Source organism: Chionomys nivalis, chromosome 10, assembly GCF_950005125.1.
Source record: "Chionomys nivalis chromosome 10, mChiNiv1.1, whole genome shotgun sequence".
NCBI classification, from domain to species: domain Eukaryota; kingdom Metazoa; phylum Chordata; class Mammalia; order Rodentia; family Cricetidae; genus Chionomys; species Chionomys nivalis.
This window is the reverse complement of record NC_080095.1, coordinates 4733961-4761387: the sequence shown is the minus strand read 5'-3', so window position 1 is coordinate 4761387 and position 27427 is coordinate 4733961. Positions and strand designations below refer to the sequence as shown.

The window sequence follows — 27427 nt, the reverse complement described above, 5'->3', positions numbered from 1 at the left end:
ATGGCCAGCCACAGATTTGGAGATGTTTGTAATTCATATACATCTGACGAAGCTACCCTGTTAGTGGAGGTGTGCTGAGCCAGCCCACACCTCCAAGTTTTAAGTGTTGGAGAGATGTCCCCACTACTTGTCTGCCATGTGGCAGTATGGGAGGGTGAGCAATGACTGCCACTACTCGCCCCTTACCGCCTGCGACAGACAAGAGAGCTGATCCTTCCCCTTCCTAATGGCGGCACTCAGGAAATGGCCCTGCCCCCTCCTAGGCAGCACAGCAGAGCTGCTTGGTGGTTGGGGGTGAGGGTGGCCTAGCCCTGAAGTGAACAGGGGAGTTGCTCGGTCGCTGGAGGAGAAATGCCCTCCCCCCACCTCCCTTCACCGCCTGAGAAGAGTGAAAGAGCTGCTGGGGTCCTAAGATCGGGAGGGCTGTCCCTGTCCTTCACCTGCTGCAGCACTGGGAAGTGTGGCCCCTGCACCTCATCTGGGGGTAGGTGTGAGAGAGCCTACCCTGAGGGCGGGAAAGCAGGAGACCTGGCCCCACCCCTCACTCATTGCCGCTAGAGGAGACTTAGCTGGGGCAATGCAGGAGAGCTCACCCTGGTGGTGAGGACAGAGGAACTCGGGTTGGGGCAGACCAACCCTGCAGCTGCCCAGAACCAGGGTTGCCACTTGGCCTGCCCCAACATCCACCCCATCTGTGATCTGCTGGAGCATATGAAGGGACCTGACCCACAGCCCCGAAGCTGCAGGACCTCTACAATAGAGCAACAACAGGGTTCCCAGGAAGAGCCCTAGTGGGGGCCCAGCATCAATAGGGTAGTAGAAACCAGAGGCCTCGAACCAGACCAGTGAATTCACAATGAGCACTTGCAAGTAAGGCTACATGGACAAAGGGATTTCCTGCATGCCTTACTGTGTCACATTGCAGCTTCCATGATGAGATTTTTCATTTTTCCCCTCCCCCTCAATTTTTCTTTTTCTTTTGGGAGCAGATGCAAAGGGATGGGGAAGTGAATGGGTCAAGGCGATGTGAAAGACACAGAATAAATAAAAATAATTTTAAAAAAAGATGAAAGTGGAGCAAGTAAAAGTTACTTCATATATGTAAATCCAATGTTCATCTGCATGTTAAAAGAGGCCTGTAACTCAGCCAAGGATTGCAAAGTTAAAACACCCAAAAAAACCAGTTATCCCTAGCAGACCCTGAAGGAGGCAGAGTACCTGGAAACCTGATAAACTGCCAGTGGGGGGTAGCTGTCCGAAACACTTGGAACTGAGTGGCCAAATACTGTACCCATCTGTGATCCCACAGTCCCATTTCTGAGTGCTCTGGGAGTCAACGTTTGACAGGATTGTGTGCGGATGGTCACGGCTGTGATCGCCATAACAAAGACACCAAACCAAAGGCCACTAAGACAGCCCCCACGATGGAGTAAACACTGTATATTCCTATGATATTGAATATAACAAGAAGGAGCCAGTGACCACTGAACAAACAGGAAATCTCACAGATTTACTGTGTCGTCAAAGGAGCCTGGTAGTAAGTAACATAGAAGTCCGTGTATTTGAAGTTCAAAACTCGTCAATATGGAGAGATGGAGGTTGGGGTATTGATTACCTTCGGGGAGCAGGAAGGAGTATGAGTATCCTGGGCAGTTAAAAAGTCCTACACCTCGATCTTGGTAGTAGTTATCTGACTGCTTGTAAGCTTAACAGAGACTAACACCTAAAATCAGCACACTTCACTCTAAGGACTAGAACAAGAAAGACCTTACCTTGTCTTCTGTAGACTGCCCCAGTTCCTCACTGCTGACTGCATGCCTGGGTTGCATCTCCAGGAGAGTTCTGAAGAGTGTGTTGGAGGTCACTGTCAGGAACTCTATCTCAGCATTGGGGTGAAGCCCATACAGTGCTGGGCTTTCTGGAGGCAACTTGTCCTCTATGTACTGTTGATAACCGGAATAATCTAGGTAGGGCGGGGCCACAAATCCTGGTGCCAGCATGAGTTCATCTTCAATCTTCAACCATAAAGAAACATCAGTTAACCCAAAGTTAGGAAGGTGTCATCTTCACTTCCTGAACACAGAACCTTACCAAAAAGTCCCACCGTGATGCTTGGTGGTACCAGACTCCAAAATGCCCATGCTTAGCACTATGCTTATGTTGACATTGGGCTGACCACTGAGCACAGTTCCAGGAAATACAAAACACCCCGATTTGCAATGAGCTCAGGGCAGTGTGACACATACATGAATAAGTAAACATGGCTCAACCATCACTGCCTATTAGTCAGTGTTTCAACTTCCTGATTCTCAAACATCCCTATTTCCCAGAGAAGAAATCCAGATGTTTGGTCATTCATTTGCGCAAGCAGATGTCTTGAATATAAACTTGATTCAGAACTCATTTTAGTAATGCTTCCCCAGTATTATGATATAAAATGCTCCCCCAAGCTCATGTATTAAAGGCTTGGTCCTCAGCTGGTGGTACCGTTTTAGACAGTTCTGGAAACTCTAGGATGTGTGGCTTAATTGGAGGAAGGAGGTCACTGCAGGTGTTTAAGAGTGTGAGTGTGTCCCCAGCGCCTCTCCTTTCTGCTTGCTGTGACGGGAAGACATTCAAATGGCACACCTTCCTTCCAGTGGAATACGTTCACCATGGGTGTAAGCATCCCAAACTCTAAGTCTCACTTCCTGCCTAATGCTATTTGTTACAGCAGTGAAAACCAACATACCCAGTGTGACATACTCTGCACGGTGTAGCACAAATCACGCGATACATAGGAACTTTACAAACACAAGGTCGGGGTGACTTCCATGTTATAGGTCATATTATATGAGAGTCAAATTACTGCTACCTCTCTAAGACTTTGGGAAACTTAGGGCAAAGTCTATGCTGCTACTCAGATCCGTGGACTGAGCTGGTGCTCAGGGCACAGCTGTCTGGTAGATGAAAGGTCACAGCGATATAACCTGTGTTGGCCCATCCATTTTCCTGGGGTTTGAGGAAGGGCAGGCACTCCATACGGCAGGTGGTTTTCCACAAAACTAAAGTGAGCAGAAGTAGCAAATCTACACACAGGAAAATAATCTTCAAAATGTAACTAAAGAGTGTATGGACCCAAGTGTGCCCATCAACAGTCAGGTGCTTAGAAAATTCGAGCTACTTTATTTCACATTCCTCTCACCCAGTTCTCAGCTCTCAGACATCATTAACACTTCTTTTAATTTTCCCGGTCTCTTGTACCTTGAATTCCATCTACACAAGCATTCAAATGCATAAGGGAATGCTATTTTTTAAGATTATCATCCAATAGTGCTATTTTTGTCTACACCTGGTAAATCGTTTTCTGCAAGATCTGTCTGCTACTGAACCATATCTCTTTACTTCTGCGTGGAGTTTCATCATTCAGTAATACGGGGTGATCATCCCATACAAAACACCTTGGAAATGGAAAATCTTCCTAGGAACTCAAGGTAATGGAGTACTGATTCCCACACCGCTGGGCTGTGTGTCTCTGAGTAATGGTGGTTCGTTTCCTAGCAGCCACGGTCGTGAATGGCATCGAGAACAAACCTGACAGGTATTCTCAGCTGTGAACTCCACGGGCATTTTTGATATTTGAGTCAGCATTTATACTTTCATTTTGTACTGGCAGTGTTCTCAAATTATCTAACCTTTCATAGTGCCCGAGACAAATGTGAACCCAGTGACCGGGGGAAGGGGCAAAGGGAATTAGCTCCTCATCACCACCACCATCCCCAGCTGGCTCTATACATATCTGTCATTTCCTGTTTACTTATAAAGAACAATAGAAACTTTAATGTGATTGAATTCAGAGTGTTCCGAGCTAAAGTGACATAGGAAAGTTAAAGTCACCGTCATTACCTGTGGCAGGCAAGTTAGCAGCAACAAAAAAATGAAAACCCAAGAATAAACACATCCAAACGGAGCGTGGTTCTCTATAAACAAGGGTTTGCTCTTTTCCGTTAGTACCGACAGGAAGATGAAAGGACTCACAAGACCTGCAGTTCAATTTACCCTTCAAGAAAACGGAGTGCAGAAAACCAAGTCAGCGGGGGTTTGGATGTCTGAGTACAACTGGGAAGTGCCAGAGGATGGAAAATGGTTTGTGCTTTGCCAGACGATGTAAGTGGTCTGTTTATAGACTGGGGTAAGATTTTCATGTCGGTGGAAGTGCAAAGCAAAGGATAGCAGCAAAGTAAGAAAAAGGGCATCACTTAGCCTCCTGAATAGTGTGGCAGCCTTTCCAGATGTGTCAGTCATAGTGGTGCATGCCTGTAATCCCAGGACTAGGGAGGCAGAGACAAGAACATGAGTTTGAGGCTACACAGCAAGGTCTTATCTAAAAGGAAGTTTTTAAAAAACAAACCCCACCAAATAAATACAGTGCTTGCTTTAAACATCATCAGTAACATGGTCGCATGGCTGCTGTGGCTGGGAGTTTACCAGTCACCAACATTGAGACACAGAACGGGCTTCCCAGATGTGGGTCTTCGCCCTAGGGGAAAACACGCTTGTCTCGTGCACACCTTTCCAGATGTGGATCTCCGCCCTAGGGGAAGACGTGCTTGTCTCGTGCACACCTTTCCAGATGTGGGTCTCCGCCCTAGGGGAAGACACGCTTGTCTCGTGCACATCTTTCCAGATGTGGGTCTCCGCCCTAGGGGAAGACACGCTTGTCTTGTGCACACCTTTCCAGATGTGGGTCTCCGCTCTAGGGGAAGGCACACTTGTCTCGTGCACACCTTTCCAGATGTGGGTCTCTGCCCTAGGGGAAGACGTGCTTTGTCTCATGCACATCTTGATCTTTCTGGAAGACAAAACAGTCCATGATGTATATGAACCAAACCTCAACTCTTGCTTTAATACTAAAACGCTGAATTTTGAGGAGGAAGGTTCAGTTCGTAGCATTTGTGCCCAGTTGACTTTAGAGAGAACCCAAACAACTCCTGTTTCTTTTATGTTAATATTTTACTCACATGTGTGTATATGTCTGTGTCATAATACATGTGCACACAGAATATATGTGTACAATCATGTTCATTGTGTGTCCTCTTTCTCCTGTCACTCTGCCTATCCCTTCGAGATAGGGTCTTTCCCTGAGCTGGGCTCCCATCTCTGCTGGACTGGAGGCCAGAAACCGATGCTCCCATCTCCTTGTAAATCCTGGGATTACAGGCATTTCTTTGTTAGGTGCTGGGGTCTGAACTCTAGTGCTTGCGGTGCAAAGCCAACACTCTTAACCGCTGAACCTACCTCTAAATACTGATCCAATTCAACCTTTCCACAGAAGGGCTGTTGGCAAAACCTGCTTCCTGTTGATAAGGCCATACCTGTAGTTCCCTACAAGGGGACTCTTTTTTTTTCAAGGGTAGGGCTATTTGAGACGATGTTCTAAATTCTCAAGGATTTAACCCATTCTCAACAGTCATTGAGCCTAAGACCATGAGGAGATGCACAGTGTCATTGGGAGCACGCAAACACAAGTGACAGGGCACAGTTTCAGCCATCAGAATGCCTAGAATAAAGAATGTGGGTAGTAGCAGTGTTGGTAAAGATGTAGAGATAACAGCCTTGTGTGTTAATGGAAACGGTTTTGTGGTTTCTCCAAGCAATAACCATAGTCACCAACTGACCCAACAATTCCACATCCCACCTTCCCCCATAGAACTAAACACAAAGCCACATAAAGTCTGTATACAGAATTGCACAGAGACAGTATTATAGGTCAACCCAGAAGCTGGCAAATTGTATCTCACTAAAATATTAAGAATCAATGGAATCATGCACAAATCAGACCTTCACATCATGAAACAGCCACCAAAGATCTGAATTTATCTTGCACGAGTCGGATAGGACATTAACGTGTAGGTATGAGAAGCAAGGAAACCCAGTAACTGCCAACTGTGCTCCTCACTGGAGCTATTTGTCTTTCTTAGCATACTGTGTTTCCCGAAATAAAAAGCCACAAAACAACAACAAACAGAACAGTTGCCTGCCTCTTCAAATAGTCTGAGAAATGGCAGAGAGTCCCTAATCCAGTGCAAGTCTAAACAAACAACATTGGCCCTTGGCCATTTGGATGCAAAATACAATGGCTCCTTACTTTTGGTAAAAAGTTCCTGCACCCGGATAAGCCTCTCTGCTGGCGCAACAACCCAAATCAAACCAAATCAAACTGAATTAGAAAAAGCCTGGGTTTAATGGTTAAAATGCCCCAGATGATTTTTCAGCCCCACAGAGATGGGGAAGAGAGACTGAAAAACCACAGGTCTGTTCTCTGGGGTGGGGTAGTTTAAATGCCCTGGGGGGGGGGGTTGTCTTGAGCATCTTTAGGGGAGGAGCTGTGTTTGGCAATGTGTCTAAAATGAGGCAGGTTTTGGGGAGAGAGGGAGGGGAGAGGCAGATTCCACTCTGGGCATATGGATGCCAGGGGCTGGGGTGGAGCTTTCACCAGAACCGTTGAGAGTTTCAGCAGTTACTCAGATGTGAAGGCTGATTTTCTGGAGAGCTGTAAAGTACACCTGTAGTTTCCTCGATTATGTATTTTACAAACAACCCAATACACATGGGGGTCCTGCATATAAAGCCGGGTTCTGGAATTGTGATCTCCTGGATCATCCTCCATTCACAGAGCACACAAAATCACGGGCAGATAGCTCATTGCTAAGGTGACCTCTGCACCAGCTACAGTCGGATGGGCCCTGCAGCCAGCGGATGGGCCCTGCAGCCAGCACGGATGGGCCCTGCAGCCAGCGCGGATGGGCACTGCAGCCAGTGCGGATGGGCACTGCAGCCAGCACGGATGGGCACTGCAGCCAGCGTGGATGGGCACTGCAGCCTGCAGATGGGCCCTGCAGCCAGTGCATCGGCCCTGCAGCCAGCGCGGATTGGTACTGCAGCCTGCGGATCGGCACTGCAGCCAGCGCAGTGTGCAGCAGAGCAGCACTGACTTTTAAAATCCACATTCCCTCTTTGCCAGCTTTCTCTTTTTTTCTTTCTTTCTTTTTTCTTTCTTTCTTTCTTCTTTCTTTCTTTTTTCTTCTTCTTTCTTCTTCTTCTTCTTCTTCTTCTTCTTCTTCTTCTTCTTCTTCTTCTTCTTCTTCTTCTTCTTCTTCCTCCTCCTCCTCCTCCTCCTCCTCCTCCTCCTCCTCCTCCTCCTCCTCCTCTCTGAGAGTGTCCTTTGACTGACCCTTTGGTGGCACAGGTACTAAATACACACTCTATTCCAAGAGCCGGCTCAGTACTGAGGAGCACTGACTGCTCTTCCAGAGGACCCGGGTTGATTCCTAGAACCCACATAGCAAATTACACCCGTCTCTAACTCCAGCCTCAGGGGCCCCGACGCCCTCTTCTGGCCTCCACAGGCACTGCATGTATGTGCTGCACAGACATAAATGCAGGCAAAACAGCAATACACATAAAAACACATTTTAAAAACATTTTTAAAGAGTAGTGTACAATCAAGAGAGAAATACATATTGCCAAAAACGTATGCTCATAATAAAAAGGTTTCCCACTTCCAAGCACACTGTTATAGTATTGTCGCTGTTTAACCCGACAACTTTTGAGTTGGTCATTCCTGTTTCGTATATGATAAAACTACAGCTCAGAGGAGTTCCATAATAGTCAGACTCTACAACAAATGTTAGAGTTTTAGTTTGGCACCCTGGGGCTTGCTTTTCTACTCTAAGTCTGGATTCTTAATTACTGCCTATGTCATCCAAATAGTTGGCACTGCAGGAGAACTTTTAGGTGGCCTGGTGCCTCCTTTCCCAAAAGTAGTATACAATATTTGTTAGTTAGCACTGCCAAATGTTTGTGCTATATGAGAAAACGTCTTTTTTTCCTTATTGTTGCCCAAAGGCTCCTTCAGGCGCCTTCCCATTGGACAGCTCATTTACTCAACAGACGCTCACCCTTCCAACAGTAAGACACCACTGAAAGGGATCCAGATCCTCTGCAAACAGTGGGACTGCCAGCCTGGTCCGCTCATGGGATGCTTTTTGATCATGTTCCAAAGCGGCACTTAGCTGGCCGGTGGTGGCGCACACCTTTAATTACAGCACTAGGAAGGCAGAGACAGGGCCAGCCTGATCTACAGACCGAGTTCCAGGACGGGCTCCAACACTACAGAGTAACCCTGTCTCGAAAAAACAAACAAAGGAAAAACAAAATAGCAACAATATTAACTTCTAAATATATTAACTGGTGTGAGAAAGGTCAGAAAGATGTCCTGCAGATGCCGAAGTGTTAGCCCATGTTAATAGCTTGAGCGGGAAGCATCTGCATGAGAGCAAAATAACGGGCATGTGCAGCTTCTAACACGAAGTCAGCGAGAGCATTTATTTCCCCCGGAGAGATGATGGTAGCACTGCCCAGTGAGGATGCCCGCTTGTAAACGAGGCCTCTCCACCCTGAGAATCTCACTAGATCTGTGGGGAGGTTGGTTGCCTATGTTTCTGCAGGGCTTGCACACACTGGCAGGGCCCTCAGGTTCCATCACCTGTATTCATTTTACAGTTATCTGAATGGGAGTTCAGCCTTATGAAGGTTAAAGAGCTATTTCTTGGGACACCATTAATTCTACCCTTAGCAAGAGGCCAGAGCCCGGGGAGGGGCCACCCCCTGAGCTTCCTGCTCTGGCCCTTGACCTCCACTCTCCTTTGGAGAAATAAGCCTCTGTAAAGGTGGCTTTGGAGTGCTGTTTATCTTTCACGTCTCCATGGTTACTTGCTCCCAGACCTTCCAAAGAGCAACTTCTGATTGCACTGAATTGAAAGTATCTTTCTGATGTGTGAAATTCTACTCATTAGGAGAGAGAAAGACTAGCAAACTACAAATCAAAGACAGAAATAAACTAGAGCAGATAGCTTTAGTTTTCTTTTTTGTTGCCCTCAAATTGGCGAATACTATTTAAAGAAGTATAAAAGTACATCATTTCCTACGGCTGTGTTTAACTGTGCTCTAACACACTGTGTTCTTGGTACGCGGTATGTGTCCTCTCAACATGGACTAGAGAAAGGTGAGTGAGTCTGCGCAAGGCTTCTCTGAAAAGCTTTCAGAAAAGCTAGGAATAGAAGCTTGCTCAAATTACCAAAACTCAACACACAACAAACACTCTTTCAGTACTGCTCTAAATCAAGTTAGTATCTTTGGCGATGTGTAGATGAATTTGCATGGTGCGGATGCTGCTCTGGCTTGAAAGTATCACCCAGCGTCCCTATGAAGGAATGGAGGCTCGGTTGCTAGTCTGTGGCACTCTCGAGAGGTGGTAGAACCATAGGCTGGAGCCCAGTGGAAGGAAGGAGATCATTAAGGGGAATATCCTTAAAGGGGATATTTGGACTTCTGCTTTTCTCTCTCTCTCTCTCTCTCTCTCTCTCTCTCTCTCTCTCTCTCTCTCTCTCTCCCTCCTTCCCTCCCTCCCTCTCCTCCCCTCCTCCCCCCTCCTCTTCTCTTCTCTCTCTTCTCTCTCTCTCTCTCTCTCTCCCTCTCCTCCCCTCCTCCCCCCTCCTCTTCTCTCTCTCTCTCTCTCTCTCTCTCTCTCTCTCTCTCTCTCTCTCTCTCTCTCTCTCTCTCCCCTTGCCTGTCATGAAGCCATCATGCCTCCTAAACCATGTATCCCACATTCATGTACTGAGTCACCACCTCCTCAGCCATGGATTACAACTTTTTTAACCATGGGCCAAAACAAACCATCTCTCCTTTGAAGTTGCTTATCTCAAGTACTTGGTCACAGTAATGACACAGGTTTCTTCAAGTTTTCAAGAAATAACAGCAACAATAACAAATGGCTCTTGTGGTTTGGTTGAGAATGGTTCCTTATAGATGTGTGTGTTTGAATGATTGATCTCCAGTGGGTGCTGTTTGAGAGGGGTGAGGAGGAGTAAGTGCCCTTGCTGGAGGATGCCAGACTTTGAAGTTTCACAAGATTTGTGCCGTTTTGATTTAGTCCTGTCTGCCTCTTTTTTATCGATTAGCATGTTATCTCTGGGCTGCTCTTCCTGCCAAGTCTTTGGTCTACCACCATGGACGTTAACTCTGTGAAACTAAACACAGTTCAATGCTTTCTTTGTATGGTATCGTGGTGTTTTGACATACCAATTGGTAGGTAAGACAGTCCTAATCTTGATCAGCTTTGAGAACAAGAGAGCATCAGGAAAGCAGAGCCACCACCTCAGCTCCTACAGTACAAGAATCGAGAACTGACCACTTTCACCAGAAAGCACAGCCTGGCGTGGACCCACCTGACTGGGTACCGAGACAGTGCAAAGAGAAACAAGGCAGTGTTGCTCCATTGTAAAATCGTGCCAGTGGTAACTCACCCTTCTTCACCCTTCTTCACAGAAGCAATAAGGATTGCCATGTTTTTTTTTTTTTTTAAAAAACCTGGCTATATTGTTCTGTTATCACACATAAAACAATAATAGGAACTCCATGGTCCTACAGTAATAATAAACTCATTTTTTAAAATGTATTATTTTTAATTATGTGTATGTTTCTGTGTGGAAGAATGTCCAGTTGGGCATAATGCCTGGGGAGGCCAAGAGAGGGTGTCCTATCCTGGAGCTTGGCGCTGTTCTGAGTCACCTGACTCGGGTACTGGAAGCCCCTCACACCCGAGCCGCCACCCTCACCCTTCTGTCACCTTCAGAGCTTGTTTGAAGCAAACCCCCAAGTCAGCGCATCATCTCACACACGGTCGATATTATCGTTGTTTTACTCTCTTAATAGACTTACCACTTTATTCTAAATAAAAAAAATGTAACTATGTAGTTATGAAATACCATGAGATGTTATCACTACATTTACTGTGTGTGGAGGGGTATGGTGTGCATGTGTCCTCATGTTAGTACATGTGGGAGTGTGTACGTGGAAGCCTGGACAACTTGCTGGCGGCGGTTCCTTCCTTTTACTATGTGGGGCCCAGGTACTGCATTCAGTTGGTCTGATTTATCAGCAGATAGCTTTAACACAAAGACATCCCAATGTCCCAAAGAGATGTCCTCCTCCGGGTTTACATGAGTCAGCCCATCAATCCATCTCACACACTTAAGTACCACAGTTCCTCTGAGCATATATCTAGTAATTTAATGATTTTATTGATTAAACTGTAGAATATTTTATGATTTATGCCAGGGGCAAAGCAGCGACAACAAAGGCAATAGAACCCTGGACTCAAATCACAGGATTTATACTCTGCCGAATCTCATGCTCACACTCTCTGAGAACTCCGGGGCCAATCACTGTGCTTGAGTATTTCGGTCTGTACAATGGAGAAACCGTGCCATCTCCGCCCAGTTCATAGATTACTATGAAGATTCAGTGAGTGTACATTTAACCACTTCCCAGACTCCCACAAGGAATAGCAGAATATGTTTATGGAAGGTCAGCATCCATAATAGGAAAATAATCGGAAAACTTCTTACCAGAGATTTTTCCCCAGTGTAACAGGCTTTAAAATGTCTTACCAGAGAGGGATTCATGAATTCTTCCAGGTACACCCGGCATAGCTTACGATCCCAGGCATCTGTGATGTGACCCCCATACATGATCTCCCCAAAGAGGTAACGGAGGTCTTCCCATGGGACCTGGGGAAGAACAGTACATGTCTTAATTTCCTTGCCTGTTGCTGGGATGCAGTGCCCAGACAAAGCTACATGATGAGGAAGGGTGGCTTTGCCTCACAATTTCAAGTTAGTCCATCATTTGGGGAAGTCAACTGGCAGGAACTTGAGCCCCTGACCACATCCTATCCATGCTGAGGAGTAATTGCATCGGCCATGCTGGTGCTCAGTCTACTTTCTCCACGCTCTGTATCGTCCAGGGTCAGCCTGCGGAGCCGTGGGGCTCCCACACCTGACTGGCTGGAGTGTGTGCCCCTCTCCCCCAGCAGCCCTATGGCGCCCCTGGCACCCAGCGCTGGGTGCAGTGCGGATGTGTCTAGGTTTTTGTGGAGAACTTCTTGGGAGAATTGTTTTCAGTGTATTCTAATAAATTTGACAAAAGTTTAACAACACCACACCTTAGTGCAGATCTGAAAGGAAATGGAGTCGTCTCTGGGACAGGTTACACAGGACAGTTGACGGTTTGAATATCATCCAAACGTCTGGGTTCTTTCCCAGCGCCTGAGTCTCACTTGCCCTTATCACCTGCGGTTCTGCTCTCCTTTTCACGGCTGTAGTAAAACGTTAACCAAAATCAACTTGGGGGAGGAAGGTGTTGGTTAAGCTTCCAGCTCCCAGTCCATCACGGAGGGAAGCCAGGGCGGAACTGAAGCAGAGACCACATAGGAAGGCTGCTTACTGGCTTGCTCAGTCAGCTCCTGTGTGGAGTCCAGGTCTTCCTGCCTAGGGGTGGCTCCACCCACAGCAGGCTGAATCCCTGTTCCCATCAACTGGCAGTTAAGAAGATGCCTCCCAGGCACGTCCACAGTGCCTGACAAGCCAGTCTGAAGGAGGCGGCTCCTCACTTGAGGTTCCCCTCTCAGGTGCATCCAGTTGACAACCCCCAGGCTCATTATCACACCTCATCTACAGTCTGTATTATGAGTCTCAGGAAAGAAAGCACCAGCTAGACACTTTGTGTGGGGTTCACTTGATCACTCTCTCGAAGACTGACAGACAAATGCCTTTCCCAGACGGACTCAGGCTCAGCTGCAGCCTGACTGGGCGCGACTGTTGGAAGGGCAGTAACTACCTAACTACCGTACCATGCTTCATTCAAGAAATCACTGTATCTCCTTTGCTGGCTTCACAGAGTTCAAACTTCTCTCTGCTGCCCTTTCACTTCCTCTGGGTTTGCAAAACATGCCAGCTTGTGATGAAGCCTTTCTAGACAGGAACCTTTGTACCCTCTGTGGCAGTCTATTGCCTCCCAACAGTTCAAGTAAAATCGTAATTATAGCCTTCCTCGTGGCATGATGTGACAGAAAGGAAGGAGTCAAACTGCTGAGGCCATTCCAATGTACAAGTTGATAAGAATGTGAAGAAATGAACCTAAAATGTGTCCTTCTCTTAGGCTGGATTGATATGAGAAATGAGAGACGTGGCTAGACTATGGGGTGTTCTCTACTACTCGGCAGATGCCTTCTATAGAGCAGAACTGGATGGAAACAGACTTGACTGTATTTCCCATCCCGATGAAGAACGCCCTACACGTCATTGTCAATGTGTATCCCCTTCATAACTTTGGTCAGCTAAGTCTGCGCTTTCCATCACTCATTTTTCTAAGCCTTTCCAACACTCTGACGACAGGCGTGTGCCTGCCTTTCCAACCTCTGCTGACGACAGGCGTGTGCCTGCCTTTCCAACCCTCTGATGACAAGTATGGGCATCTACGTGCAGCTTTGTCCTGCTGTGGAGCTGAGCCTGAGTCCTCATGCAGCAAGGGTTAGCAGTTGAGCCCTCTCCTAGGCCCTTAGCCCCTGTCTTTTAACTCTTTCTTGTAAAGAGCTGTGGTGGCTTGAATGAGAAATGTCTCTCATGGTCTTCAGCAATTGAATATTTGACCTGAAGTTGATGCTGCTGTTTGGGGAGGTTTATGTGGTGTAGCCTTGTTAGAGGAAGTGATCCCTGGAGCACTGTTTTAAGTCTAGAGTGTAACCTCCAGCCTCTGGCAACCATCCCAGCTCCCCTGGTCTGGGAATTGTATCCAAATCCCAGGATGCCAGATCCTGACCCCACTGGGGGAGGGTCAGGACCACTCCCACAGGGTATTTAAGTGGGCTTCCAGAAGAAAAACACATGGTTCCGGGTTTGCATGTGCTCCCCTCTTTCCTGTCTCCCGGCCATGCACTTGGCTGTCAGGAGCCGTGTCCCCCCAAAATTTACAGGAAGCACCGCCGTGAGGAGTTTTTACAGAGGGCTTCACTTCTCAATTGTATTGAGAATAGTCTTATTGACCAAGCCTATCTCACACCCAAATTAACTGTTAATAGAGAGTTATCTCTTAGCAGAACCTGCCTCACATTCCAGACTATCTAGAGAACTAGGTGTGTCACCTTGTGACTTCCTGACCAAGGAATCGTGACCCGACCCATCGTAACCTCTCAGACTCCGTGATGGGTGTGGACCACGTGGCAAGACCCAGTGCCCCAGCCCCCCAAGCTCCCCATCCAGGGGCTATATAAGCTGTAACCATGACTCTAATAAACGGAGGCTTCGACAAATCTGCCTAGCCTCCTTCCTGCTTATCAGCCTATGTCTTTCAGGTGGTGCCTCTCCGTGACCCTGGAATAACTGGCCAGCCAGGCAGGTTACAAACCCTAGACAGAGTAACCCGTCGAGGCGGCTACACTTGGCCACCTGAGAGTGCTGTATTTAATAAAACAATGGGCATTTAAATTTGGTTTGATTTGACTTAATTGGGTTTCTTTGCACCGGCGGAGCCGCCCCTCTTAGGATTTTTTTTCCTAACACACTGCGAGTGGGCACTGGAACTCAAAGCCTCGCCTGTTTTCAGTTTTCTCTCCTTCATGCACATGGTGACATGTGATCTCTAAGCTCCCTGCTCCTGCAGAAACACCTGCCACTTTCTGTCACTTTAAGCCAAATGAGCTTTTTCTCTCTAAGTTGTCTTCATCATAGAGTTTTATTTCAACAACAAAAAAGGACCCAATACAAAAACATTTGTACAAGTGAATAATAATATACAATTGCTAACTTAATTCTGAAATTTTGGTAACTTGGTTCCTAATGTGTGGCTAATGTCTTGAGTCAAGGTACGTGAGGCATAACAGACTTAAACACCTAAGGCTGTGTTGACCTGGTGCCCACAGAGAGTAGAGCTAACCTGACCAGCTCTGACATGAAGGACAGCAGATCACAGGACGGCTCAGCTGACCATTTGTGACCCTGAAGGACAGGAGATCACATGATGGCTCAGCTGACCTCTGTGACCTGAAGGACAGAAGGTCACAGGACAGCTCAGCTGACCATCTATGACCCTGAAAGACAGGAGGTCACAGGACAGCTCAGCTGACCTCTGTGATGCTGACATGACAGTTAAGCATGCACAAGTCATTGTTACCTTTCCCCCTCAACTCTACCTCTACTGTATACCAAGCTCCGCTGACATAGCACTGCCTTCCTGTTCCAGACTCATGGACAGTTACAGAGGACATCCATAGAAGTATTAATTTGTCTATTTCTTCCTGCAGAAGTGTTAGAATAATGTTTTTCTTTTTATTCTTCTCTCATACAGTATTCCAACTATAGCATCCATTCCTCCTGGAGCCTCACCACCACCTCTCCTCTCCAGACCACTGCTGCATTTTATGTCTAACAGTTGGCATAAAACATGCTAAGGTAAACAACAAAATAAGAAAAAAGAAAGGGACAGCTGATCACAAAACATGTAAGACCCATTTACTTTGGAATAATACTTCCCGGATCTGTCCCTTGGGGGAAGTGTGCCTGGTGTCACGGCAGTCAAGCTGCCACCATCACCCGAGAAAACACCACGGAAAACCTGTACCATGGTTACTAAGAGAACAGCCAACCACGGCTTCCTTAGACGCATGGATAGGAAGTCTGTAAACTTCACAGACGGAGCGGCTCACAGCTCCAGCTCTGATTGGTTTGACAAATATATCTACAGATGTCCCTTAATGGGAAAAGTTCCCCTTGTGCAGATGAAGCTCGCTCGAGCCTCCGTAGGAGCTAATGGTTCTTCTCGTCTCCAGTGCGATCATTTGGTTTACAAGAGTTTACACAACTGTTCTTGATGAGGCATTGCCATTCCCATCTGCAGGGGAAGTTCGCAGATTTGACCATCCATCTACCTTCAACTTCCAACCAAGGTGAACATTACCGAGAAAGTCACAACAAGGTGGCATCCTCACATAATAATGACATATGCAGGAAATGCACCATTATTTATACATGTGACGCACTGTAAATTGCTTCCATCATCAGAACTAATTGTGGTGATTATTAATGCAGTGTTATGAGCTGTCAGAACTGCTGCATGTAATTATATTTGTGCAAATGCTTCATTACCTGCCTAATGAATCTAGCATATATGCACATGTAAACACTGTTTTTGTTAACATAATGAAGGACATTTTCCTTTGCATAAACTATTGATGTAGAACTGGTTTGACCTATCTTATGAAAACCTTTAATCTAGTTTATTCTCACACTTGGCAGAAAATGCCTATGTAGTGTTGGCTATTTCAATAATAGCTTCACAACGGAAATTATGGTCCATTCTGGTAGCACGCAAAGACCGACAGAGCCAGCCACTCCTGGGAAGGGTTAGCGAGCACAGCACTTACTTTCGGGCTTGCCTCTAAGTAGTTGTAAAGGATGCTGGCACAGATGGTCAGGTCCCCGGAACTGAAAGGGTAGCTTCGGCTCCAGCCCTGGGGGCCAAACCTCAGTCTCCCAGCCACACAGGCGTGGAAGTAGCACAGAGAGAAGAGGATGCTTTTAAACTCCTGATCCTTGGAACACATCTCAAGGGTATCCTGGGAGGAAAGACAAGACATGGCTGATTAACGGTCTACACAGTGTGTAAGGGCAGCGTCCTGCATTCTCAGTACCTGAGGGATGGCTTCAGAATGATGTGCTATGGCTTCAATCACAGCTCGTTGTCCAGGACAAGTGGAAATTTGCCAATGTGCTGAAGTAAGAGGAAGACTTTTTCTTTTGAGACAGTCTCATGTATTCCAGGCTAGCAGGGACCTCACTATGTAGGAATGGGTAGCTTTGAACTCTGGATCTTCCTGCTTCCACCTCCCAGATGCTGAGATTCCCGGCCTGTACAACTGCGCCAGGTTTAGGGGGTTGTGAGGATCAGCTCAGGCCTCTGCATTCTCCCAACTAAGCAATGCTCCCGTCTGTTCCTCTACTTAATGACTAAATGCTCTAGAACGTGGGGCCTCTCATTTTACCCATGTCAGTATTGACTGGTATCCTTTCCTCCACAGAACAGCAGACTTTGCGTGATGTGATCTTAGAGTCCCAGCTCCCCATCCTTCCTAGTCCCATGGTGATTACGATCATCTGTGCACGTGGTTACCCCCTAAAAGACGGTTCCCAAGCCTCTTCTGAAGCCACAGAAGGTGCCTCACAACCAAGGTTTTGCTGACGGATTCTGAGCAGAAGTGATTGGCATAAATTCTCGTCCATGTCATTTGCTTAAAAGGAAATGGTTTGTTGTCAGCACCACGTTTTCTCTGTGGGCTAGAAACAATGATGACCAGACAACCCTGGCACCCTCGAGTCAGGTACGGCGGTCCAGAAACAATGATGACCAGACAACCCTGGCACCCTCGAGTCAGGTACGGCGGTCTAGAAACAATGATGACCAGACAACCCTGGCACCCTCGAGTCAGGTACGGTGCAGGCGTACATCACCAGAGTGCGCGCATGACATGTCAGGCCATCCTGGTGTGTGTGAGAGAGTGCCTCGCCATCCGGTTGCAGTCACTATAATTGGATTCTGTATGTGCTTTTATTATGTGCTGCTGGGGTGTGAACCCAGTACCTCACTCACACACGCTAGAGCTCCAGCATGTGGCTCGATCATCAGTTCTGCTGTTCATAATAGCTACTTGAGCCACACTTTCATTAGCCCAGGACACACGGCCTTCCAGCAAACTGAGAAAGAATTATTGTGGAGATGACTGAGTGGCATAAGGAGCTCAGGGTGTCGACCAGATCTGCAGGATTTCTGTACATCGGGGGAGGGACTGGATCCTAGTAGATCCGCAGGATTTCTGTACATCGGGGGGGGGGGACTGGATCCTAGTAGATCCGCAGGATTTCTGTACATGGGGGGGGGGAGGGACTGGATCCTAGTAGATCCGCAGGATTTCTGTACATGGGGGGGGACTGGATCCTAGTAGATCCGCAGGATGTCTGTACATCGGGGGAGGGACTGGATCCTAGTAGATCCGCAGGATTTCTGTACATCGGGGAAGGGACTGGATCCTAGTAGATCCTCAGGATTTCTGTACATGGGGGGGAGGACTGGATCCTAGTAGATCCGCAGGATTTCTGTACATCGGGGGGGGACTGGATCCTAGTAGATCCGCAGGATTTCTGTACATCGGGGGAGGACTGGATCCTAGTAGATCCGCAGGATTTCTGTACATTGGGGAGGGACTGGATCCTAGTAGATCTGCAGGATTTCTGTACATCGGGGGGGGACTGGATCCTAGTAGATCCGCAGGATTTCTGTACATCGGGGAGGGACTGGATCCTAGTAGATCTGCAGGATTTCTGTACATCGGGGGGGGACTGGATCCTAGTAGATCCGCAGGATTTCTGTACATCGGGGGAGGACTGGATCCTAGTAGATCTGCAGGATTTCTGTACATCGGGGGGAGGACTGGATCCTAGAAGATCTGCAGGATTTCTGTACATCGGGGGGGGGGAAGACTGGATTCTAGAAGATCCGCAGGATTTCTGTACATGGGGGGGGACTGGATCCTAGAAGATCTGCAGGATTTCTGTACATGGGGGGGGACTGGATCCTAGTAGATCCGCAGGATTTCTGTACATCGGGGGGGGGGACTGGATCCTAGTAGATCCGCAGGATTTCTGTACATCGGGGGAGGACTGGATCCTAGTAGGCAACATTGTGTGGCTAAGGACCCCAGCAGCAGTCAAATACAGATATAGACATCATCAGATCTATTACCACAAAGTATTTAGCTATTCTCAAATTCAGCAGTGCTATGCAGGAAGCAAGGAAGAGAAGTCAAGGATATTCCCTTACCAGGTATTTGGGGGCAGCAGGGCCCAGGTTGCACCTTCCTGCAGAGAACTCAAGAATGTTCCTTGACCAAGTGTTTGGGGGCAGCAGGACCCAGGCTGCACCCTCGTGCCTACTCCTTTAGAAAACTTAACCGTAACCAGGTCATATTTAAAATGGCCCTAACCACTCTGGCCACAGACCAAGGCTATTTAGGAATCCTGAGAGAAGTCCATGTCTGGCCTCTCGGGCCTTTTGGATTGGGTTTGTTGCTATGAGCCATCAGTGGGGAAGTCTTCCATTTCTGCTGATAATACTTGCATCAAAATTAGCTTTGCTAAATATAATTTTAGAACTGCCTGGCTCCATGTGGTTCAGAGCCAGAAGAATGTGGAATTTTTAGGTGATTTAGGGGTAAGTGCTGTATGATTACCAAAAATAAACCTTTCCACAACTACACATCAAATGAAAAGCAAGATGGTAAAATAAGATACACTATATAATTTTTGAGGCTGTAAAAATTCTACCTTTAAGTATGTGGTATTTCTAAGAAACAAACTATATTTGAAATTTCAAATCAGAACTATAATCTAACAAGACACTAAGTAGCTACTTGCATTAATCACATAAAACCCAAGGTACTATACCAGGCACAGTAATTCAGTCTATTATCATATGTAACTTGGTTTTCTCTTCAGTGTTAAAAAACGAGCCAATGCCCATTTGGCTGTTCTGCTGGCACACATGCTGCAGGAAGAAAAAGTGAGGCAGTAATTGCTGACAGTGGTTCTATCTACCCGACGTTTTGAGTCAGTTGTACATTTACACACTGACTGATGAGCAAATACATATCAGGAAACAGACAAGCAGGGTGGTGTACAGCTCAGTTGGTGAGTGCTCGCCTACCTTGCGCAAAGTCCTGGGATTTAATCCCCAGCACAGCATACACAGGGCATGGTGGTGCGGCCTGATATCTAAGCAGGTTGGTAGCAAAGGCAGGAAAAGAGAATTCAACAGTGTCTCAGCTACACGGAAAGTTAAGGCAAGTCTACACAAACCATGTGAAGAAGACACAAAGTAAACAATAGAAAAAGAAAAAGGAAGGAAAGAAAAATACACAGTTGGGATTGTCGGCTAAGAACCGGCACCAGTATTTACACATGTGTGTCACTGGTGCTCGACCTCTGACTTTACATGCACGCTTCTCAGAACAAAACAAACTCTAAGCTCTCACTCTAAAAATATGGTTAGTTTGAGTGAGAAAAAAAAAAACCCAAATAGCAAGCCTTTATAAAATCTTCAAAGGTGGATGGATACCTTTGAGCTGAAAGAGGTGTCGGCTGGAAGCATCCTGCAAGAAATGGTTCTCTTGACGCCTTGGTCCCTTGTGATCAGATCTGCAGAAGCATTCTCGAATGCTTGAGGAAGCAAAATACTAATATAAAATGAACTTTATTCATCTCCAATGTGTATGCCAAAGTTTGGAAGTAAATTCTAGTTTAAGAAGAAAGATTACAAAGGTAGATTTAGGGGTAGGGAGAAAGCTTGGTGCATAAGCTGTGAGAGTAGGAAGACATGAGTTCACATCTCAAACATCCACGTCAACGCCGTGACTCATGCGGACTGAACTGTAGGGTGGAGAGCTGTGGATCTCTGCAGCTTGCTCGGCAGCCGGCCTAGCCAAACAGCTACCCTCGGGGTCAGTGAGAGACCTGCTAACCAGTCGGCCTAACCAAAATGGCAAGTTTCAGGTTCAGCAAGGGACTTGAGAGAGAGAGAGAGAGAGAGAGAGAGAGAGAGAGAGAGAGAGAGAGAGAGAGAAGAGAGAAGAGATAGAAGATGAAGAAGATGTCTGGCATTGCCCTCTGCCTTCAGCATAGGTGTGTGTTTGGGCACACATATGTGTATACATTCCCTAGGCATATAACCATGTAGCACATGCACACACTCACACATGCACCTCCCCCCAATCCCATAGATTTAAAGCAATGTGATTAAATTTGGCTTATGAATGAAAGAAGTTCTATTATAACCAATCCCCTGCTACGTGTTTTGCAACTTCTGTAGTTTTCATTTTCTGTAATTGTCTGTGGTCAGCTACAGCCCAAACGATACTAAGTGGAAAATGAGAAAAAGAAGTAGCTTTTCCATTTTAAACTGCTTCTTTAGCAGTGCTGTGGCTATTCCATTTTACCGTTGTTACTCTATTACTGTGGTAAGTTTGCAAGTTAAACTTTATTCTATGTACATATATGTTTGTATGTATGTATGCATGTATAATAGAAAAAAAACACAATTTGTGAAGGGTTTGGTATTGCCCTTGGCTTCCAGTTCTCATTGGGCACTTTGGCACATAAGCTCCAAGGAAAAGGTGTGACTCAATTAATTTGTGGAATGTATCTGTGCAAGAAAGCAAGCATGTTTTCTTTGTCACTCTTGTTCTTACTTTCAGTCTTCTGTTGGGAGCATGGCTATGGGACTGCAGCTCTTACTCCTAAGAACATAACGGACGTGATGCGGTGGAAGGATTCATGTGGAGGAGGGGGGCTGCTGGCAACAGTGCAGTGATACATACGAGCTTGGAAAGATATGTTAGTGACTTTTCTGTCCTATGATGAAACACGATGACAAAGTCTTCTCATAGAAGGAGTTTTATTTGGCTTATAGTTCCCAGGGCATAGAAGTCTATCTTGCTAGAGAGTTAAGACAGCAGACTGCAGGCATGGAGGTATGAGCAGGGAATTAAGAGATCGCATCTCAACCACAAACAAGAAGCACAGTGAGCAAACTTGAACTGGGGCCAGGTTATGTGCTCTCACAGCCCATCCCCAATAGTAGACCTCTTCCATCAATGTGCACCTCCCATAACCTCCACAAAGAGCAGCGTCAACTGAGGACCAAGTGTGCAGCCAATCAGCTCCATTTCTCCTAAGACCTGCCTCCTGCCTCCAGAACTCCGGTATAGCAAGAATGTTTCCACCTTGTTAAGTCAGTGTTGCCTCATAAAGAATATCTTTCAAAAAAAAAAAAAAAGTCTGATTCTGATAAAAAGGATCCCAGGAGCCCATCTGCAACAGCCAGAACACAGGTGACTATCTCCCAATGAGATGCAGTGTGATAGTTAGCATGGACTCTTAGCTGATAGGATCTATGATCCCCCAGAAGGCAAGCCTCTGGAAATGCCTGTGAAGGCTTGTCTAGATTAGCTTATTTGAAATGGGGAGACCCGCCCTAAATGTGGGCAGTTCCATTGACAGGATGGGGTCCCAGACTGGAAAAAAAAGAAAAAAGCAAACAGAGAATAGCATGCATGGCTTTCTGCTTCCTGGCCAAGGACTCCTGTTCCTGCTGATGTGTCTTCCCTGTCATGGACTGTGAGCTGGAAGTCACGTGACTTTTGTTGGGGTAGTTTATGACAGCAATGGGAGAAGTATCTAGAACACAGCCTGAACCAAAAAGTCTTCTCTTGCAGGCATAATGGCAAGCCTGCATCTTTGCACTTGAGATTCTGTGAAGTTTTCCTGTGGGTTGTTAAAATAGGCTTGAGGGGACATTTGGTGAAGAGATGATAATTTCTTTTTGCTTCCTAAGGTCAAATTTAGTCTTAGTTTTCAAGAGATCTTTTTCTGCTGTAAAGTTTTTTCTCCTTTAAAGATATTCAAAGTCTTTTCCACAAATATTTCTATTACTGCATGTAGTGTTTCCGACAGCAGTTGCTGGAGCCCATACTTCCTTGAATAAGTCAGAGCAGGTGGTCTTAACTAGGGGACTCACAAAGGCTTTGGGGAAATCTTTCCCTATCAGCATAGTTTAGGATCATGTCCCTTCCTAGGAAGATCATTCAAAGTTGTATTTTCAGCAAGAAGCTAAGGGATAAGTGGACAGAAGCATTATTTCCATGGAAGGAAAATTGTTATGTATAAGGACAAGTGGTCAGAGGAAATAAATATAATGTGTAAATTTGTAAATATCAAGTTCCTATTATATACATATTTTTAGAAAGAACTTGAAAATTCTCGATGGTCATTCATCAATGGGCAGATACTGTGACAAGCACACACAGTGCACAGAAACAGCACATTGCAAATATTTAAGATATTCAGCAAGATCTCTTGAGTGCCTACTGTTTACACAGTCTTATTTATAGCAGGCTATAAATTACTTAAGTAAAGATTGAACTATGTCCTCAACATTTTATCCTAGAGGTAGTCATTTAGTATATGTGGTAGTTTGAGTGTAATTGGCCCCATAAACTCATAGGGAGTGGCACTATTAGGAGGAAGTGTGTCACTGTGGGGGTGGGCTTTGAGGGTCTTGTCAGGAGCCATGTCCCCCCAAAATTATTATAGGAATCACCGCCATGAGTTTTACAGAGGGTTCCACTTCCCAATTGTATTGAGAATAGTTTTATTGACAAAGCCTACCCCACACCCAAATTAACTGTTAATAGAGAGCTATCTGTTAATGGAACCCGCCTCACATTCCAAACTATCTAGAGAACTAGGTGTGTCAACTTGTGACTTCCTGACCAAGGAATCGTGACCTGACTGATCGTAACCTCTTGGCCTACGTGATGGGCGTGGACCACATGGCAAGATCCCGTGCCCCAGCCCCCCAAGCTCCTCATCCAGGGTCTATATAAGCTGTAACCATGACTCTAATAAACGGAGGCTTTGACAAGAATTCTGCTTGGCCTTCTTCCTCTTATCAGTCCATGTCTTTCAGGTGGTACCTCTCCGTGACCCTGGAATAACTGACCAGCCAGGCGGGTTACAGACCCTAGACAGAGTTACCCGTCAAGGCGGTTGACAGGGTCTCCTGTGCTCAAGATACCATTCAGAGTCCCAGACCAGTTCCCGTTTCCTGCAAGATTTAGAATTCTCAGTCTCTTCTCCAACATCTTGTCTGCGTGCATGCCACCATGTCCCACCATGATAACAATGGACTAAACCTCTGAAAATGTAAGCCACCCCAATTAAATATTTTCCTTTCTAAGAGTTGCCATGGTGTCTCTTCACAGCAATTGAACACTGACTGAGACAGTAAAATTTCCTCACTGAATTTGGTATTGATACCGAAAAGTATAAGAAAAACATGAAGCATGTTGATGTGCTTTATGAAAAATAATATTCTCAAGAGGGAACTCGGTATTTATCACCAAGTCATATGTACTTCCTCCTTAGAGCTTATTCTACTCTTTTAATAGTGATGCTGTTTATCAAAACTCCCTAAAAAATTAGAAGAACAGCAACACGTGGTAATGTCAGTAATGGAAACTCAGAGACTGGATTATGATTCGGTAAGAAACACATAGCAATTTGGGTAAAGAAAATGATTGTAAGTAAATTAATATTATTTTGCATATTCTATTATTTGGAATAAATAAAAATATAAATAACAATGCTATAGTTTCGATGTGAAGTGTCCTGCACAGGCTCCTGTGTCCTAGTTCCTGTTTGCTTGATGGTGACATTATTTTGGGAAGTTGTGAACAATTCGGAAGGTAGAGCCACCTGGGAGAAGTGGGTCCCTAGGAGATGGACCTTGAGGATTATAAATCAACCCTGGTTTCCCTTCCTTCCCTCCCTCTTTTCTCTGATCCTGGGATAACGAATAGAACCTCAGTCACCATGCCTTCCCCACCACCATGGATGGAATCACCTTAAATTGTGAGCCAAGAAAAATCTTTATCCATACAATTGCTTCTTGTCAGGTATTTGGTCACAGGGACAAGTACCTGCCCCAGAATTTATTATAGATATCAATCAAAATAGCAACTTTCAACTTAGCACTATCAAAGCCAAGTCTACAGGAGCACATTGGCCTATTGTACATGATGCAAAAACAATGATACAGTGTACCTGCGCCATGACTATTATCATCAATGGCTCCTCTTTCTGTGCCAAGACATTACTTCTTCAGACACACACTTCACAAGCAGATTCTCAAAGTTCCCTAGGTCATGCTATATTTTCTTAACCTTAGATGAAGCACAAATATATTCCCAGTCATTAAAATAGTAATAGGTGAATTTTCTTCCAAAAGTAATACACACGAAAATAGAATAGCTGAAGCCGGGCGGTGGTGGCGCACACCTTTAATCCCAGCACTCGGGAGGCAGAGGCAGGCAGATCTCTGTGAGTTGGAGGCCAGCCTGGTCTACAGAGCTAGTTCCAGGACAGCTAGGGCTGTCACACAGAGAAACCCTGTCTCGAAAAATCAAAAAAAAAAAAAAAATAGAATAGCTGACTATCTGGGAAGAGGAAGAGCACCGATGAAGGGACAGATGTGATCAGTGTACTCTGTATACGTGCATTAATATGTCACAATGAAACCCATTGCTTTACAATCAACATATGCCAATTTAGAAAGAGAGGGAGAAAAAGTAGTGCCCATGAGCACTTGTGGGCCCTACACATACATGTCTACATGTGAATACATACACCAAGATGCATGGGTTGATAAAGGCGCTGTCCTGAGAAGATACCGACTTGCTGTTAGAACAGCGGCATCTGCTTTCTTACCTGGTCAAAGTTGCATAGAGCAGCATGTAAGCCGGCCAGCATCCCTGTGGGGGGCTCATTCGTGATCTTAATGGAATTTTCCAGGAGGCCTTGAGGGATGTTGTGCTCCTGTGGGGAAGGTGCAGCCTCTGCACTCATGAACACCCGATAATCTCTGTGACTCCTGTGGCTGAACTTCTCAAGGAGTTTCTCCAAAGTTCCTAGCCATTTGGCTACCAGATGGATATTCTGCAAGACAGCAGGGTTCATGACTGTTGTGCCATTTCAGGATACAAACGACTTGAACTAGAGCATTAGAACATACAAATATGTTGACAACTCGGGGAGCCTTGCATGTTTCTGGCCTTGAATTCACAGTATGTGCCATCATGCCTGCTCCTTTGTTTTTATACAGGAAAAGAAAAACAAGCCCAGATAGAATGGAGCACTGAGCACATTAAATTCTGTAAAATCTCTGTGAAGCTGAGCCCCCACCCAGTCCACATGACCTACTTTGAACAGTGGCGCACCAATCACTTGTGAGATGGAGGTGCCTACAACTTTGTTTGCTATAGTAAAACCCAACTACTGAGAGGTATCTGGGTTATCTTAATAAAGTATAAGAAAGTATAAGCCCTACCGCGCAGAACTACACCGATCCCATGCCCCTGCCCTGGCAAGAGGTGTTTTCGTCCCAACATTACTTCGTTTGAGAACCTCCTCTAGTCAAACTCATTAGCATATAGACTCAAAAGATGTAAGGGAGAAAGGCTAGCTAGAAAGAGAGCTGCACTCACTTCGTAAGATGCTCTGTGTACTCCTAACATACTCTACTTCTTAAATCCCAGCACAGTCAATAAATTTCCCCTTCCTCAAAGACACATGCTCTCTCTCAACATAATTTTTTTTGGCTTTCAGTTTCATGAGTTGCAAATTTGATCTGCCAGTGTTATTAAGTGTGAGTGTATGTGTGTGCGTGCGTGTGGTGTGTAGTGTGTGGTGCGTATGTGTGGTGTGTGTGTATGAGAGTGGTGTGTTTATGTGTGCGTATGTGTGGTGTGTATGTGTGGTGTGTGCATGTGTGTGTGCATGTGTTGTGTGTGCTGTGTATGTGTGCTATGTATGTATATGGTGTGTGTGTGTGTGTGTGTGTATGTGTCTGTCTGTCTGTCAGAGATGATTGAAAGTCTGTTCTTTTCCTTCCAAAGTGGATTGTAGGTATTGAAATCAGATGGAGTCTCCTGACTGGCCCTGAAGAAGTTTTGATATGTAATTATTTCCAACAGAAAAAATAGTCAAAAAATGGTAACAGCTACAAAAGTGGGAAGTCAGATGCTGAAGGGAAGGGTAATAGGAGTGTTCTCTGACCTTTGTGTGATCATTCTCATTATTCACCTCCTTGCAGTGGTAAACACTGCACAGGCAGGTATGGGGGCTGAACAGTGAACCCCCAGAACAGACGTGCTGAAGCTTGACCTGAACTTCACAGTGTGGCCAGATTTAGATACAGAGTTCTTTCAAAGGGTAACTAAGGCTAAATATGGCCAGTGTGACAGTGTCTAGGACAAGGTCCCTGAAACCCAGAGGGGAAATCATATTCAGAGAACCACTCTCCTTCAGGGACAGAGGCCTCAGAAGACACTAGCACTCCAGCTCCGACTTCCAGTCACACCAACTGTGAAGGATTAAGCATGTGTTACTTAAAGCAAGTCAGCCTGATACTCTGGTGCAGCAGGGCTGGAACCTTAATCTAGGAGGAAGAACTCCAAGTTTCTTCTGCATGCTTGCTTCTAGCTCATGAGGACAGGGAATCCCATGCCTAAACGAGCCATGCAAGAACCGGAGTGATAGACAATAAGAAAACTCACTTTGCTCGTTCATTTATTTCCCACTGTTCTGCCTTGTGTACCATATGCTACCTAACTTGGGCTTTGGGGGCAGGTTCTGCATGAATCTAGGTTCATATCGCCAACATAGAATGGTACTTCCCTGCAGACAGAGTTCTGCTTGGGCTTTGGGGGCAGTTTCTGCTTGAATCTAGGTTCATGCCAAACAGAAATGCAATGTGTACCAAACTTCTATTCTAGAGCCATTAATGTGTATCTAGAATAGAGTTCTAGAGCCACCAGGGAAAGCCAGTGGTGAACCTTGGAAGAACGGGTGTGTGGCTGGTTGGTACTAAGCAGAAACTGTGC

At 45.9% G+C, this 27427-nt stretch overlaps 1 protein-coding gene across 2 annotated transcripts in view; it reads right to left on the bottom strand.

Annotated features, from left to right (window-relative positions):
* The window catches only part of Dnah11 (dynein axonemal heavy chain 11), a 312765-nt gene that overhangs the window by 6563 nt on the left and 278775 nt on the right, over positions 1-27427 (bottom strand). For both annotated transcript variants that reach the window (XM_057782825.1, XM_057782826.1), the window contains exons 74-77: positions 25254-25481; positions 16304-16495; positions 11496-11615; positions 1773-2015 (exon numbers count right to left, since the gene is read on the bottom strand). In XM_057782825.1, the coding sequence (XP_057638808.1) occupies positions 1773-2015; positions 11496-11615; positions 16304-16495; positions 25254-25481 (783 nt within the window). The remainder of the gene's footprint in view (positions 1-1772; positions 2016-11495; positions 11616-16303; positions 16496-25253; positions 25482-27427) is intronic.